Source organism: Papio anubis, chromosome 14, assembly GCF_008728515.1.
Source record: "Papio anubis isolate 15944 chromosome 14, Panubis1.0, whole genome shotgun sequence".
Classification (NCBI taxonomy): Eukaryota; Metazoa; Chordata; class Mammalia; order Primates; family Cercopithecidae; genus Papio; species Papio anubis.
The window spans coordinates 29,338,788-29,355,063 of NC_044989.1; the positions used below are offsets into that span (position 1 = coordinate 29,338,788).

The window sequence follows — 16,276 nt, forward strand, 5'->3', positions numbered from 1 at the left end:
CTAGGGGTTGAGGTCCTGCAGAAAGGCAAGGCTTTGTGCTGAGAATTTCAGTTCACCACCACACTCTGGACTGAGTCTTATTTGTGCTTTAAAATGCCCTGACAGCTTATCTTGGCTCAAGCCTGAGTTTCCCCAATGACTTTCGGTTTAAAATATCTTTTCAAGTATTAGTAATTCAAATGATTGGCAACTTCTATTCCCTCGGGGCCCAATTCTTCCCTCCACACACTGTGTAGTTCTGGTCACACATAATAAAGTCCCCAGATACCCGCGGCTGTAGGAGAAAGCCATGTGCTTGGAGAGGAAACAAGACTGGAGGTGGCCTTCTGGGCAGGAGCCCTGGAGAGTGTCTCCTATAGCCTGACATGCCACCCACCCTCAAGCTTGCATTCCTGCATCCAGGAGAACACCAATTTTACATAGACAATTGCTGCTGGATCGATCTTTCTAAGACACATCAGAACGGCAGTGTGGTGCAGTGGATGGCTCCCTAGCCGGCTGCTTCTGCTGAATCTGCCATTAGCGATCTTAGCTCAGCCTCTTAATAATATGAGCCTCAATTTTAAAACATTCACACAAGCACGTGCTGTTGCTATTCTGCTTGTGTCTTCCTTACTGGACTGGATGTTCCTTGAAAGCTATGACCTTGTTGTCTTCGGCTGTGTCGTCTTTGGCACCTACTACACAAGAGGCACTGAATCCATGATGGTGAGAGGAATGTTTGAACCAAAAAGGACCTAGCATTTATTAGTGCCAACTATAGCCAGGCACCGTGTGAGCCATTTTCCATATGCCATTTCACAACTCACCATTTTACATAGGTATTATCATATTCATTCAGTTCATGGGGACTTTGTGGCCACTAATTTCTAGCTAAGATGTCCTATGCCTACGTGACTGTGACCAGCTGGGCCTAGGCTGTTTGACAGCCCCTATTTCTCTGCTTCCTTGATTCTCTGGTCATTCTGGCTGGGCACATGAGCAGGCTGGGCACTCACCTGTCTGTCCCCTGCGAGACTCTGGGCAAAGCCAAGCAGCCTTGGCCAACGTGGCCACTCATGCTCTGTGATTCATTAGACCTCATATACTCCGCTGCTCTCCAGGCGACTAGGAAGGGAGCAGCTGCTGTGCTTCTCCAACTGCCTTTCCCCTACCTCCTGCCTCCGGGTGCTTCCAACCAGCCTGCTGCTCCCGCCCCTCTGATGCACGACAGCCGGCACTGCCTGCTCACGACTCAGTGGTTTCCGGGGAACTTGGTGGCGTCTGACTTGTCATTCCTCAGCCCACTCCTCTGAGTCAGGCTCTCCCCAGCCGACTTTATTATTACAACTTCCTCCCTCATTACTACAAACACGGAATGTTGTTTTCCAAATAGTGGTCCCCAAACCACCATCTCCTGTTATGAGAGGAAGCCAGCCCCGTTCGTAATCATCACATTCGACATCACCAGGATATCACTGTGTCCCCCTCACTGCTCTGAGCGCTATGCTAGTGAGGTCATCTCTGACATTAAACGGAGTGAGCTTTCAGCATGGCAAACTGCTGAGTATTGCAAATCCAAAGATTCTTGAGACTAGCAGTGACCCCATAATCAGAGAGCAAGCAAATCTCCATTCTTTGTGATCCCAAACTCTCAACAGTGCAAAGCTGGGCAAGTTTTGATTTGCTAGGCAAATGCCCTGTTCCTTGCAGCTGGCCAAGGCACCCACGAGAGTAGCTCTGCGCTGCAGTGGATGGTCTATTGATTGTCCTTTCTGCTGCCACCTTCTACCCTCACCACACTGATCTCAGGGGAGGTGAGGAGGCTGGCCCAGGCATCTGTAATTTAAATCTGGAATCACTCCTGCTCTTCACTAAACTCCATAAATTCCATGGCTCTGCCAGGGCCAGGGGAAAACATCGCTGTACCTGAGATGCATGAAGCTTGGGTCTAAGATTAAGTCCCTGTATATGTAGGCAGCCCCAGACAAAGCCATCAAGTCACTGAATTTGCCTCAGCTCAGTCCCAATTCCTCTGTCCTGCTCAACTCACACCCTCCAGATGACAGAGCAGCTCCTCTGGTGATAGAGGCATTGCCTTGGGAAGAGGGTAAGTTGGGTGGCCAGGTGGACCTTGAGGTAGGTGGCCATGGCACCATATGGAGGGAAGGCTGCCCTTGAAGGCACTGACATCGCATGCCCCAGGGCTCACTTGTCTTGAAAGGTCAAATAATCAAAATAATCACTCTCTCTTTTTGATTTTTTTGCAAGATTCTTTCATATTTCCCTTTCTCTTTCCCAACTCCACCCTTTCTCCCTAAGAGGCTTTAGGTTTCCTGGAAAGAGTCCAGTTTGGACCACGTCACTTCCTATTTCCTCTCTCTGCCTCATTTTCTCCTCCTTTAAATGAGAATTTACTTGGTAGTTATGAGCATAAAAAGGTAAAGAGGGAAAAACTTTGCAAGGCCCTATGGCCAGTCACACCCGAGGAGTTATGTTCCTGACTATGCTACACAGGGAAACAGGCCAGGCCACACAAGAAGGGCTGAAACCCCTCTGGCACCTTTTCTCACACTCGTGGGTATTCTCAGACTCCAACTCCACCTCTCCCAGCCACATCTGTGAATCCCCCCACCCTCCACCAGCATCACAAGGGACTGATGCCTGAGGGCTCAGCAGCCTCAAGCAACAATCTCTCGTCTCTGCCAGGCCTGGTGGGGAAGGAAGGAATGTTGAGAGTGGTAAGTCAGAATATGCAACTCTCAGAATATGAGGCTGGGCAAATACCTACAGGATGGCACATAGCCCTGCTCTCAGATAAGAGGCCTTCCCATCCAGGCTCCTTACTGGAAAGAGAAGCCGTGCTGGAGGGAGGCTTGGCGCCAGAGGACAGCTGGTCCCAAACGGGGCAGTCCAGACACCTGCTATCCCACACTGATATCTGGTGAATAGAGCAAGAGTCCTTGGTAGCTGGGACCTTCTCAGCCAGCCCAAAGAGGTATTTCAGAGGCAGGAAGATGGATATGAGTTTAGGAATGTGGAGAGCATTCTTTTTGATGCCAAGATTTCATTCCTGATGAGATTGCAGCAGCTTGTAGTCCTTCTAAGTGCAACTAAATACAGATGGGTTAATGGCGGGGAGTGGGGAGAAGACTTTCAATAAATTACAAAGGAGGCCATTCAGCCTTACTGCCAAAGCAACAGACAGGATCTCTCCCCTGCACACCATGGGGATGGAGGATGGGTAGCAGTCATCGTCCAGCTGGGACCCTTCTGAAAAGATATTCTCTTAGAAGGAAGCCAAGTCTAAGCACAGCTAGACATTTGGGAATTTTCTCCTGTAAACAAGTCACAAAGAAGGATCCTTGTTGCTAAAGTAATCAGATCTGGGGTCCCTCAGTGCTGAGATCATAGGATGGTATTTATACTTATGGAATGAAAAAACAAAAGCCAGGCACAGAGGTGCCCTAGTTTAACTTTGCTTTCCAATGTCATGACTTGTAGAGCCCTGATGAATCACTGAGTAAGCAAGTAAGTATCTCCAGAAAGCTTAAAGGTTTCCACTGGCATATGCCTTGGTGGTTGTAGCACAAAGCTCTGTTCCAATCTCTACTGAATTACACTGGTGTAGTATCCATGACTAATCCTGCTCTGGGGTACCAAATTCCCGTAGAACCTGCTTGGATGGCCAAAATATTTTGTCCTTTCCCTTTCTGCCCAGCTTCTGCTGGTAAAACCCAGTTTCTACCATATTAAATTACTTTCATTCTGGCCTTTTAACATTTCTTTGGCTGTTTTCTTCTTGGCTCCATCTGAACTTTGGGAAATGAACATCTTTAATACCCACTCATGAAATGCCCACTCTGGCAGCTGGTCCTCTGGCTTCTGGAAGGGCCACTAGCCAGGGCAGTCAGAGGGACCCACAGGTCAGTACCCAAGACACCACCTAAGGGATATTAGTACCAATTGCTCAACCTGGACCTACCGATTCAATGACAATCATGAGTTTGTAAGTAGATGTCACAGACTTTGGAAATGTGTAGCCAAAAGCCAAATCACCTTGTATAAAATCAATTTTGGACGTGGAGAAGTACTTACCCATGCTTCCCTGGGGTGGGCATCAGAAGGATCTCTCTTGCAGCCTCGTTGTGGGGCAGCAGCTGGGCAATGTACCTTCCAGAGGGCTGCAGGTGCCTGTGCACTGAGACGGCCAGCGTACAGTGCTCACTGCTGCTCCTCATCCACGGACTCAGGATGGTGTGCTTGGAGTCAGCTGAGGTGTTGAGGAGGAGAAAGGAGCCTGGAAAGAGACAGGGAAAATGAATCTGTAGATGTGTTCAGGTAAGACCAGCAGTAGCTCTGTGGCAAGACTTAGAGACAAATAGCATCAAAATCAGAGATACTGGAGGCCATTATCTCCTTCTCTGCATGCACCCAGCCTTCTTCCTCCGCTCTTAGATTTTCTTTGTAAATAGTATAGCCTGATGCAGGTGGACAGTGACTGGGCACATGGGCCTTATAGTCAGGCAGACCAAGGTTCTAACCTTAGCTCCCCTACTTCCTACTTCTGTGTCCTAGAGCCTTAGATTTCTCATCTGCAAAACAGGAACAAAAACATCCATTTCAAAAGACTCTTGTTCCTTCCCTTACTAGTTGAATGATCTTGGGAAAAGCATTAACTTTCCTAGGTTTCAGTTCCCTCCCTTGTAAAATGGGGTGGGAGGGTTGGCTGAACTCAATAATCTCTTAAGGTTCATTTCAGCTCTTGAGCCTATGAGTCATGTGAACTTGCAACTCTCCCCAGAAAAAGCCCTACAAATCCCCCCTGGTGTTATGCCTGTGGCAGAGTTTCCCTCTGGAGCAAGCCAATCCTGATTCCAGTAGCACAGGCCAAATGACCTGCAAGAAACCTACATTCAAGGGGATTACTGTCAGTGTAAAAGCACACCACCATTGTATTGTTCCAGGCATTCCCTCTGATACATTAATTTTACTTGCTGCACTTCTGCAATGAAGTTTTGGGCCATTAGATGCTGCTGCTTTTGCAGTAGAAATCTATTTCAACAAGATCCCTGACTTCCACAGTGGGAAGCAGCTAAGGAGTACTCAGTCTTCTTAAACTACTCCTGGCACTTCCAAGGTCTCCTTCTGCAGATAACCCAATTTCCCAAATAGGCAAATAAACTAGCAGCCTGCAATAAGCAATGGTGCAGATAAAAGAGAGGGATCCCTACCAAGGCAAAGCATTATTCCAAAGGAAGGTGTTCTTCCAGGAATTGGAGATTTCCAACTTTCTTAAAGTAAGTAAAAGCGACTTCTGGTTTAAATCAGGATGAAGCACAAGACTGTGTCTGAGCTGGATCGAGAACGTGAACCCTCTGTACCTGCTGGGAAGTTTCAGCATGGCGTATGGTCATGAGAAGTGCTCTACAACCATCAGTAAATAATCTACATTATTACAGTATTTTGAGTGGAGGAAATGTTCTTGTCTGGGCACAGAGGAAAAGAAAAGGGATTAGAACCAAAGACAAAGAATTGGGAAGATCATCTAATTCAGTCGCCTTGCTTTCCTAGAGAAGCAGACTGGAGATCCAGATAGGGAAATGACTTGTCCAAAGTCTTAGTTTGAAGATTAAGACCAGACTCCAGATTTCTGGACTCCTAAGCAGTACTCTTCTATCTTTTTCACTGGCCCACCGTGTACTTCAGCCTGAAACATGGCCAAGGTACCTTGTGGCCAGAATGTACAACTTTGGAAGTCAGAGGGGCAGGAAGGTGAATGAGGGGTGCATGGGCCAGACCCAATCCATTTATTCGGTCCCTTCCTTACTCCTTTCTGCCCTCAGATTCCATTTAACGGATGCCTATTTTGAGCAAACATCCAAGCACTGACTGGCTTTGCACTGAGGAGACGATGTGACAGACACAGTTGTGGCCTTCAAGGAACTCCAGGTCTGGCGGGGTGAAGAGATGTCTGCAAGAACTATCAGCACTAACAGAGGTCATAAAGTCAGACACGCATCCAGGCAAAACATGTTGGGAGGCTTCAGGAGGGAGGAGACAGGAGGTCCAGGTGGGAAGATCCATAAAGAGGAAGACCCTTGAGCCAGGTCTTACAGGGAGAGAAAAACAAAGATACTGGCAGAATGGACTGTGCAGAAGTTGAAGGGAAGAGGAATAAGGACAAAGGTAGAAGATGTTTGGCTGCAGAGTAGGACACTGAAGAGAAAACTGAGAAATAAGGAAGGCTAGGGTGATAGGTGGTATAACCAGACCATAGAGAGCATTGCTTCCTGGCTGAAGATTTCCAGCTTTATTTTGTGGATAATAGAGAGCCAGATATTTCGAGCAGGAGAATGGCACCATCAGAGTGGTGCTGCAGGAGAACTGATCTGTTATGGTGGGGGCAAGAGGGAATTAATATTGACCCAACCTCATCTTGCACCACAAGTCCACACAAGGGCAAGAATGTGACTAAATACAAATTTGAAGTGTTTGCTATGTTACTGTTGTAAGCATAGGCAATATATGGAAGGTGGATGACTGGGGTTTCCAGTACTAGGGTAGTGTGTATCTGTGCAGAGCACATGAGGACCCTGGAAGTATCTTTGGGGACAGAGTCTTGCTCCAGACTCTTTGGGGGTATGGCCTGGGGTTAGGATGAAGCCAGTCCCATGTCCGATAATAATTTACACATAAGGGAGCAGCAGCAACTGTGCCCTGGTCTGAGACCATTCTCTGATGTTCTCAAGTTGGCAGAATGTTGAGTAGAAACCAGGAGATTTTTAAGTTACTGAAGGGAAGAATGGGGGCAAAATAAAGAAGGTATCCCCCTTCTTCTCAGGAAGATTATACTTATGCACATGTGCACACGCACGAGAAGCTAAAAAAAATCCAGCTGAAGGTGTTGGGGTATTGGGACCAGGGACACTTCATGTGTCACTGATCCTCTCCACCCTTGGGTGTGGCCATGCATGTGAATTCTGTCCCCGTAATTTGGCACCTCAATAATGGAACTCTTTCAAAGCTGACTGAAAGATAGATTATTTTTCCAGCTCTAATATGTGAGATGATGTTTATATGAACCTTATTTTCTGCAACCTATCAATAAGCAACTGAGCTTAAAGTATTTTCACTGTCAGTGAAACTCTATAGTTGAGAGCTATCTCTTCATCGGCAGCTTTCCTCTACCAAAAATAAGGGAAAAAATACATTTCATAAGCTCCTTGGGATATTGTCAGTATAAATCTTTTAAAGTCAGTAAGAATTTATCTCTCCTCTCTCTCTTTTCTGTTTCCTATTTATTTTGCCCAGGATAGCTTGGGGCTAGGCGAAGTCTCCTGGGGTCCTTTCTAATTAAGAAGGATGGTCTAGCAGCACACAGACCTTCACCCAGTGTGGCCACAGGAGAGTGGAGAGGCAGATCAAAGAGCTCTGCTTATACAGCGCCATGACCATGTTTCTTTTATTATGCATCATGTCAATATGTTTAATGATTAAATATGAAATGGTTATTTTTACCTCTGTTCACCAGTGTAGGAATGCGCTGCTCTCATCTCAACCAGCAGGGCTCAAATTATGGGCAAAACCCAAGGGTCATGAACTTAGAGGTCAAACTCTTTTATATCTGTTCAGTTATTGACCTTAGACAAATTATTTAAACACTTAAATATTAGTTTGTTCAAATTTAATATGGGCATAGCCTACCTCATATGGCTGCTGTGAAGATTAGATTAAATAACATGTATCAAGTAGGCAGTACCATGCTGCTCAAGGTAGGTATGTAATAAATATCAGTTCCCTGTGTTGACAGGTGTCTTAGTCTGGAATTCCTTTGAACTAGGACTAAACCTGGAATCAGGACTAAATTGGAGTAGCTCTGCTACTACCAACCTTCCTTTGTAAAATGAAAGGGTTGGATGGAGTCTCTCTAAGGATTCTTACAGCCCCAAACTGTCAGTAATTCTATCTGCCTGCCTAGAATGTTATTAATCTAAAGAAATTGAGTCAAGTCTCCAAGCCCCCAAGTCCTAAACTCTTCTTCTCATAATTCACCTCTCTGAGGTTTATATACCAACAGTTTTAATCAACTGGCCAAATACTCCGTGAACTTTCCTGCTGAGAAGTAAGGAAGTAAGCTGTGGTTCCCTGCCCTGCCTTCCTCTCTCCCAATTTACACACAAACATCCCTAGGAAGGGCTCCTGTGCTAGCATCATTTGTTTCTTAGATGCTTCTGCTATAAGGCTGCTAACACCTCTAAATATCTGGTATGCAACACAATGCTTGCCACATAGTAGGTACTCAGTGATCCTAAAAATCAAAGTGATATGGTGGTAACATGGTGATGTCATTTGGATGTATTTGTTCCTCCAAATCTCATGTTGAAATGTGATTCCCAATGTTGGAGGTGGGGCCTGGTGGGAGGTGATTGGATCATGGGGGCAGATCTATCATGAATGGTTTAGCTCCATCCCCTTGGTGTAAGTGACTTCTTACTCAGTTATGTGAGATCTGGTTATTTAAGAGTCTGGAACCTCCCCTCCTTTCTCTCTTGCTCTCACTCTCACCATGTGGCATGCTCGCTCCTTGTTGCCTTCTGCCATGATTGTAAGCTTCCCGAGGCCCTCACTAGAAACAGATGCCATTGCCATGCTTCTAGTACAGCCTGCAGAATCATGAGCCAATTAAACCTCTTTTCTTTATAAATTACCCAGCCTTAGGTATTCCTTTACAGTGACACAAGCATGGACTAATACAGAAAATTGGCACCAAGGAGTGGGGTTTTGTTATAAAAATACCTGAAAATATAGAAGTAACTTTGGAACTGAGTAATGGGCAGGGGTTGGAGGAATTTGGGCAGAGGGAGCTCAGAACACAGGAAGATGAGGGAAAGTTTGGAACTTCTTAGAGACTAATTAAATGGTTTTGACCAAAATGCTGATAGAAATATGGACAGTGAAGACTAGGCTAAGGAAGTATCAAACTGAAATTAAAAAGTTGTTGAAAACTGGAGTAAAGGTAACCTGTGCACACCACAGCAAATAATTTGGCTGCATTCATGTTCATGCCTTAGAGATCTGTGGAAGGTTGAACTTAAGAGTGATAACTTAGGGTATGTGGCAGAAGAAATTTCTAAGTAGCAGAGTTCCTGAGTGGTCTAGCTGCTTCTAACAGTCTATGATCAGATATGGGAGCAAAGACATGACAAACTTGAAACTTATATTTAAAAGGAAAGCAGAGCATAAGGGTTTGGAAAATTTGCAGACTACTCATGTGGTAGAAAGGAAAAGAACATTTTCAGAGAAGGAATTCAAGTGGCCTGTGGAGCAATTTGCTAAAGTGAATAGCATGACTAAAAGGGAGCCAAGTGCTAACATCCAAGACAATAAGAAAAAGACCTCAACGGCCTTTCAAAAGTCTTTGGGACAGCCCCTCTGATCACAGGCTCAGAGGCCTAAGAGGAAAGAATGGTTTCAGGGGCCAGGCCCAGGGTGCTGTTGCCCTGCTCAGCCTCATGACACTGCTCCTTACATTCTGGCTGTTCCAGCTCTAGCCAAGGCTCAAAAGGGCCCAAGTACAGCTCCAGACACAACTTTGGATAGCATAAGCTATGCTTCCATGTGGTGTTAAGCCTACAGGCACACAGAATGCAAGAGTGAAGAAGGCTTGGCAGCTCCCATCTAAATTCCATAGGAGGTATGGGAAAGCCTGGGTGCCCAGGCAGAAGTCTACCACTGGGGCAGAGCCCCCACAAAGAAACTCTACTAGGTTAATATCAAGGGAAAATGTGGGGTTGGAGCCTCTACACAGAGTCCCCACTGGGGCACTTCCTAGTGGAGCTGTGGGAAAGGGGCTGCTGACTTCCATATCCAAGAATGGTAGAGACACTGGCAGCTTGAAACCTCAGCATGGAAAAGCTGCAGACACTCAACTCCAATCTGTGGGAGCAGCCATGGAGGATGCACACTGCAAAGCCATAGGGGTAGAGCTGCCTAAGGCTCTGGGAGCCTATCCCTTGCACCAGTGTGCCCTGGATGTGGGACACGGTGTCAAAGAAGACTATTTTGAAGCTTTAAGATTTAATGACAGCCCTGCTGTGTTCCACACTTGTGTGATACCCCTTTGTTTTGGTCAATTTCTCCACTTTGGAACAAGAATATTTACCCAATGCCTGTACCACCACTATCTTAGAAGTAAATTACTTGTTCTGATTTTACAGGCACATAGGTGAAAGGAACTTGGCCTTGAGCCCCACATGAGGCTGTGGACTGTGGACATGGAACATTTGTGTTAATACTGGAATGAGTTAATACTTTTGAGGGACTATTGTGAAGGCATAACCATATTTTGAAATGTAAGGAGATGATATTTGGAGGGGGGGCAGGGGTGAAATACTATGGTTTGGATGTGTTTGTCCCTCCAAATCTCATGTTGAAATGTGATTCCCAATGTTGGAGGTGGAGCCTGGTGGAAGGTGATTGGATCATGGGGGTAAATCCCTCACGAATGGGTTTAATACCACCCCCTTGGTGATAAGTGAGTTCTTGCTCAGTTAGTTATGTGAGATCTGGTTGTTTAAAAGAGTCTGGGACCTCCTCATTCTCTTTCATTTGCTCTTGTTGTCACCATGTGACATGCTGGCTCCTTGTTGCCTTCTGCCATGATTGTAAGTTTCTTGAGGCCCTCACTAGAAACAGATGCCATTGCCATGCTTCCAGTACAGCCTGCAGAACCATAAGCCAATTATACCTCTTTTCTTTATAAGTTACCCAAACTCAGGTATTCCTTTACAGTGACACAAGCATGAACTAATACACATGACAAGGAATAGTACAGAATTGCTTATAATGTTTTTTCAAAAAACAGTCTCTAACCTCTGCTCTACCTGACCACATTCCACACACTGGAAAAAATTTTTTTAAGGATTCCTAATTTATTTAGGTGGCTGCCTTCATAATTCTAAATATTATAGTCATAGTTTTACTTGCAGGTATGACAACTTTAGACATGGACAGGACAATAAGAAAAATAACAATATCCATTTTATAATTCTTGATTTTTAAATGTTCTTGATTTAAAAAATTATCTTCTATTGCTTATGTTTTTAACTTTATGTGATATATTTATGACTTCTTCCATCAGCTCCAGACAGTATCACTTGACTCTCCTCACTATAAAGATGAGGCTATTTAGTCTTCCTGCCTTTCCCTGTACTTTTTCTCTTCCACACCCACCTCCCAAATCAGCTGTACTTTTCCTTTACCTTGTCAAGATTGTGTAAGAAAGATTAAGTGTTTCGCGTTTTGTTTATAGGTTGATGCTAAGTGTTGAAAAATCAATAAACAGACCTTTTATACTGATGGCTATATATTTCTTACTGCAGTGAATAAGGGTTATATTTATAATCTTCTCTATAGATCCAAGAATGCATTCTACTCCAAGCAGGATATATTTCCAGCATCAGGATCAAATGAATTCTCCCTCTTGCATTGTAACTTGTCAAAATTGTGGCACATTTTAATTTGTCTCATATTTGAAATAAGTCTTAGTATATGTTATCAGCAATAATTGATTATTATGTTAAATTGTTGTGTGCCACAAAAATAACCAAATTTCATTGCCAGTTGTGTCTTTATAGCTATTTCTGTCTTTTTATTGTTTTACTTTGATTATTCTCAAAAAAAGGTTTGTAATCAGCTACTGTCCAAAATTTGCTTCATCTTCAAGGTAATTCATTGAAAGGACTCTGACAGGTTCTCTTGAACATAGGTGCTATAACTTTGGAGATCATATCATTGAACTAGATAAAAAACATTCAAGACTCTAATTTTAATAATCTGACATGTTCATGAAAATTGCCAACACAACATCAAGTGGGACAAGAATTAATTACATGGGACTGAACAGAGGACCAAAATAATTTTTAATGACTTCTTTTTGTTTGAAACATTGTTGATTCTTTTTATGCTTTATTGTCTAAAGTTAAGAAAACTTTTTCTTTTGAGCTACTTATAGCTTACAACAACAACTGGGTAAAGCATAGTTTTGTGAGCAAAATTAAACCATTCAGTTTTTTCTTTACCTGATTTCTCCAGAATTTTGAAAAGGGTGAGTATTCTTAATTTATAGCAATGTAGTTATTTACATAAGTTCAATTAGAATCTGTTTTCTTTTGTAGGACAAAATAGTGGCTATAGTGGATATAGTAGTTAATAGTGGATATAGTGGTTATTGGATATAGTGGTTATTTTACCAAGGCCTTGACTGAAATGGTATATTTTCAAATATGATCAGACTGCTTTGAGGAATTTAGATTGACTTTATCGAGCTGATAAGAAGACCTTTAAAAAGTCTGACCTGATACCTTTTCTACACAGTTTCTTTATAGGGTTCCTGACCTGTGGTAAGTAAAATATGTCACTTTCTGACAGGCCCAGAAACCTCAAGATATTTTAAGACCTCGAGAAGGGAAACATTCGCCCAATTTGTACAGGTATTACAGATATAGATAAGTGGCACATCCTTGGCTTGGCTTTCTAGGCTTGAGGTTTTAAAAAGTCTAATCTTAGATTCCTTGTAAAAAAGTTCCAACAAAGCTAACTTATAAGAGCCTCTATGGCCAATCACTGTTCTTGCTACGCTTTATATGAATATGAATAAGCAGGCCCAAACATTATCAAACTAATACTTATTTTGCAAATAAGTTTGTCCTACCATTATTTGTCTTTGGTAGAAATAAAGGACTAAAGAGAAAAATTGTTTTTTTTTTTTTTTTTTAAAAAAAAACCCTATAGTTTTTTTTTTTTTTTTTTTTTAAAACCCTATAGTTTTTTTTTTTCCTCGTAACCCTGTTATGAGATTCTAGCCTTGTCCATTATTTTTGAGTTTTTATTATTTTCTCACAATTTAGACTGAATCCTGAATTCTTTCTTGGCTACAAGTCTCCAAAATAACATTTCCAATTTTTCTTCCATTTTTCTAACTTGAAATTATTGGAAATTAAAACTGTGCTTTTCTTAAAGCCCTGCAAACTAAAGATAGGCCACTTAAACAAACTTCAAGAAAAATTACCACAGCAAATTATATATAAACAGCCAGTAATATATGAACTCACAAAGTTCATTTAAACACCCAATTCAAACTACAATCCAGAAATATGTGTCAGATTGTCACTGAAATCTGAAGATGCTTCAGAGACTCTAAAAAAAAGTAATTTATAGACTATTCCAGACATTAGCCTTTTTTTTTTCCTGTTTCCACAGAAATACCTTTTATTTATGATCTGTTTGCCTGCATCATATATAGAGCCTAGCCTACCTGCAATGCCACCTCTTGGAAGGGGACACAACTGTTTAACCAAACTGATCTATTCTCAGGACTAAAAGGCTGATTTAAAGAGAGACGGAATGGTATATTTAAATTTACTCTTTTCTGCATATCCCAATTTGTTTTCCATTCTTCTATCTCTAACAATCTCTAAACCAAATCTCTCCAAAGCTATCAACTTGGCTTTTAATATGTGAAACATTTTTTGTTGTTTATTTGAGACAAGAGTCTTGCTCTGGAGTGCAATGGCACCATCTCAGTTCACTGTAACCTCTGCCACCCAGGTTCAAGCAATTCTCTGGTCTCAGTCTCCTGAGTAGCTGGGATTACAGACTCACCACCACACCCAGCTAATTTTTGTATTTTTACTAGAGATGGGGTTTCACCATGTTGATCAGGCTGGTCTTGAACTCCTGATCTCAAGTGATCAGCCTGCCTCAGCCTCCCAAAGTGCTGGGATTACAGGTGTGAGCCACCACACATGGCCAAATATGCGAAACTTGTTAAGGCTTCAAAGTGGGGACTGAAGGAAATAAAAATACTTTACCCCAAAGTATATTTCTTTGATATATTTTCAAATGGCTGCTTGGAGAGTCAGAAAACAAAAGTATTCCTACAAAGCTGTCTTTTGTGTGGCAAAATTGCTTCTGTAGAAAATCTGCACTTATGCAACCAGTGCTTCCCTTGTCCAGAGCTAGGAAAAACTAACTGAGAGGTTGACACCCTTAAAAGTCTGAAAAATACATTTATTATTCTATTTGAAAGCTGCTACCTGTGAGACTTCATCTACATAACAAGACCACCTTTGCTAGCCAAGCCTCCTCTTCTCTTCCTCCCATAACCTGTCTTGCAACCATAACCTGTTTTTGGCCATACTCCAAGTCCCCATTCTTTTTGTAACTTCAAGATGGTAAATAAGCTTCTGCATCCCACTGGGTGGTGGGTTAACCACTCTGTGACTTTCCCTTATGTACACATTAATAAATTGGTGTGCTTTTTCTCCAATTAATCTGCCCTTTGTGGGTTAATTTTTCAGTGAACCTTCAGAGGGAGGGCAAAGGGAAAGTTTTCCCTTGGTCCCTACAGAATCAGTTTTTGTTTGTTTGTTTGTTTGTTTTTGCAGTTTGTCTTTCCAGGAATTTCTAGCTGATTTTTTTTTCTATTTATTTTATATCTGCCTTCTTTACCATATCACTAACACATCCATACACCTCTTGAAAAAATTACTCCCTTCTTCTTGAAGACACTGATTTCCTCTTTTGATTTGTATCAGTTGCTTTCTGGGCCTATGGTTCAGCTATTATTCTGAAATTTCTTTTCACTGGGACTTTTATGTTAGTCCCACCATCCTCAGAAAACATCCTCAGGGGCAAATTTCTTAGTGAATCTTTGAATATTTGAAATGTTTCTTTCATCTTTACATTTGGTTGATAGATTTTCTGGTTATGGTTTATAGATTAGAAACTCTTTGCCTCAGAAATTTGAAGACCTGGCTTCAGTGTTTTCTAGTGTCAGTGTTATTGAGAAGTCTGATGCTGGTTTTGTTCGCAATTTCTTTGTAATTGATCTGTTTTTCCTCTTTGGAAGCTTTTGGGATCTTTCTTTAACTTTAAAGTTCTAAAATTTCAATACACTGTATCTAGGTAAGGATCTATATAAAAATTTATCTGTGGCATTTTGCAATGTATCTAGCTATAGATCTGTACAAAAATTTATCCATAGCATTTGCTAGCCTCTGTCAATAAGAAAACACATGCCTCTTTCATCTCTAGCAAATCTTGTTTTATTATTTCTCTGATAATTTAATTACCCCATACTTAATCTTGAATCTTTCTTAAGAGATTTATCTTTCAAGTTAGCTTCTGTTAGTTATCTGATTTATCTTTGTTTTCTCTGGGGTCAGCTTTTTTTTATATTGATCTTTCTTTTTCTCTTTTATTCTTCATTTTCTTTTTAACAGAAGAAAAAGCATACAAATTTATTTATGTGCAAATGCATGGGAGCCACACAAAATATGAGACTTGAAGGACTAGAAGACTGAAGTTTTTATACTGTGCAGAAATGAACAGAGGCTTGGAGCCCTGGGGAGAGGTGGCAGCAGATTATGGAAGGGTGAGGGGAGGAAACACATGACAAGAAAAGGCTTTATTGCTATGCATGATGTTTCTTTTTCATGCTGCTGGGTTATTCACATGTTGAGTGATCACTGATCAGCCCCTCACATTTAAACAGGAGAGACTAGGGAGGCTAACAGGAACTATATGTGTACAGATGGTGTTTGTCCTTTATGCAGAATTTGCCTGATGGACAGTGTCAGGAGCAAGCCATTTTGCAGGTGACTGTTTCCCAATGCCAGCCCAAAGGGTGCATCACCCTGGGTATGAATACTCCCACTAGCAGCCATAAGTCTATCACTCTATTTGAAGTTTTAGAGGCTTTCTCCTCTCTCTGTGGTTAAGTATCCTGCTACTTTTCACTTTGGGAAAATGATACTGGAAAAGGAATTAAGGCCATCTGGGTTAACCATAGAGAAATTTCCATTCTTTTTCTTTACCCTCGTCCTTTCTTTCAGGTGATCTTTTACCTGTACTCTCAGCAGATAGGACCCCCAAACCTCTTGGGCACATTCTGGGCTCTGGCCACTTTATTTTCTCCATGGACAGCTTCTGTCTCCTCTATGTGCTCTAGAAATTGCTCATGTTTCCCCTCCTGCTCTGTTTGCTATTCAGAATTTGTTCCTGCATTGATATTTCTCTATTTCATATAACTTTTGTGGGATCTCAAAAGAGGAGACAAATGTTCAATCCACCTTTCTGAACCAGAAAGCCTCTTAATCATATTCTCTGAGTGAGACCATAAATACACACATGCATGGATGGATGGATTTCCATCTCAATCAATCAAACAGGACCCAGGCATCATTGGCTAATTGTCCATAGTACAATAAACTATTAAATCATTATTATAAGC

At 42.2% G+C, this 16,276-nt stretch overlaps 1 protein-coding gene across 1 annotated transcript in view; it reads right to left on the reverse strand.

Moving 5' to 3' along the window:
- ALK (ALK receptor tyrosine kinase) overlaps window positions 1–16,276 on the reverse strand; it is a 749,759-nt gene that overhangs the window by 349,597 nt on the left and 383,886 nt on the right. Inside the window, exon 4 of the mRNA XM_017947405.3 lies at window positions 4,078–4,279. Coding sequence (XP_017802894.3) covers window positions 4,078–4,279 — 202 coding nt within the window. The remainder of the gene's footprint in view (window positions 1–4,077; window positions 4,280–16,276) is intronic.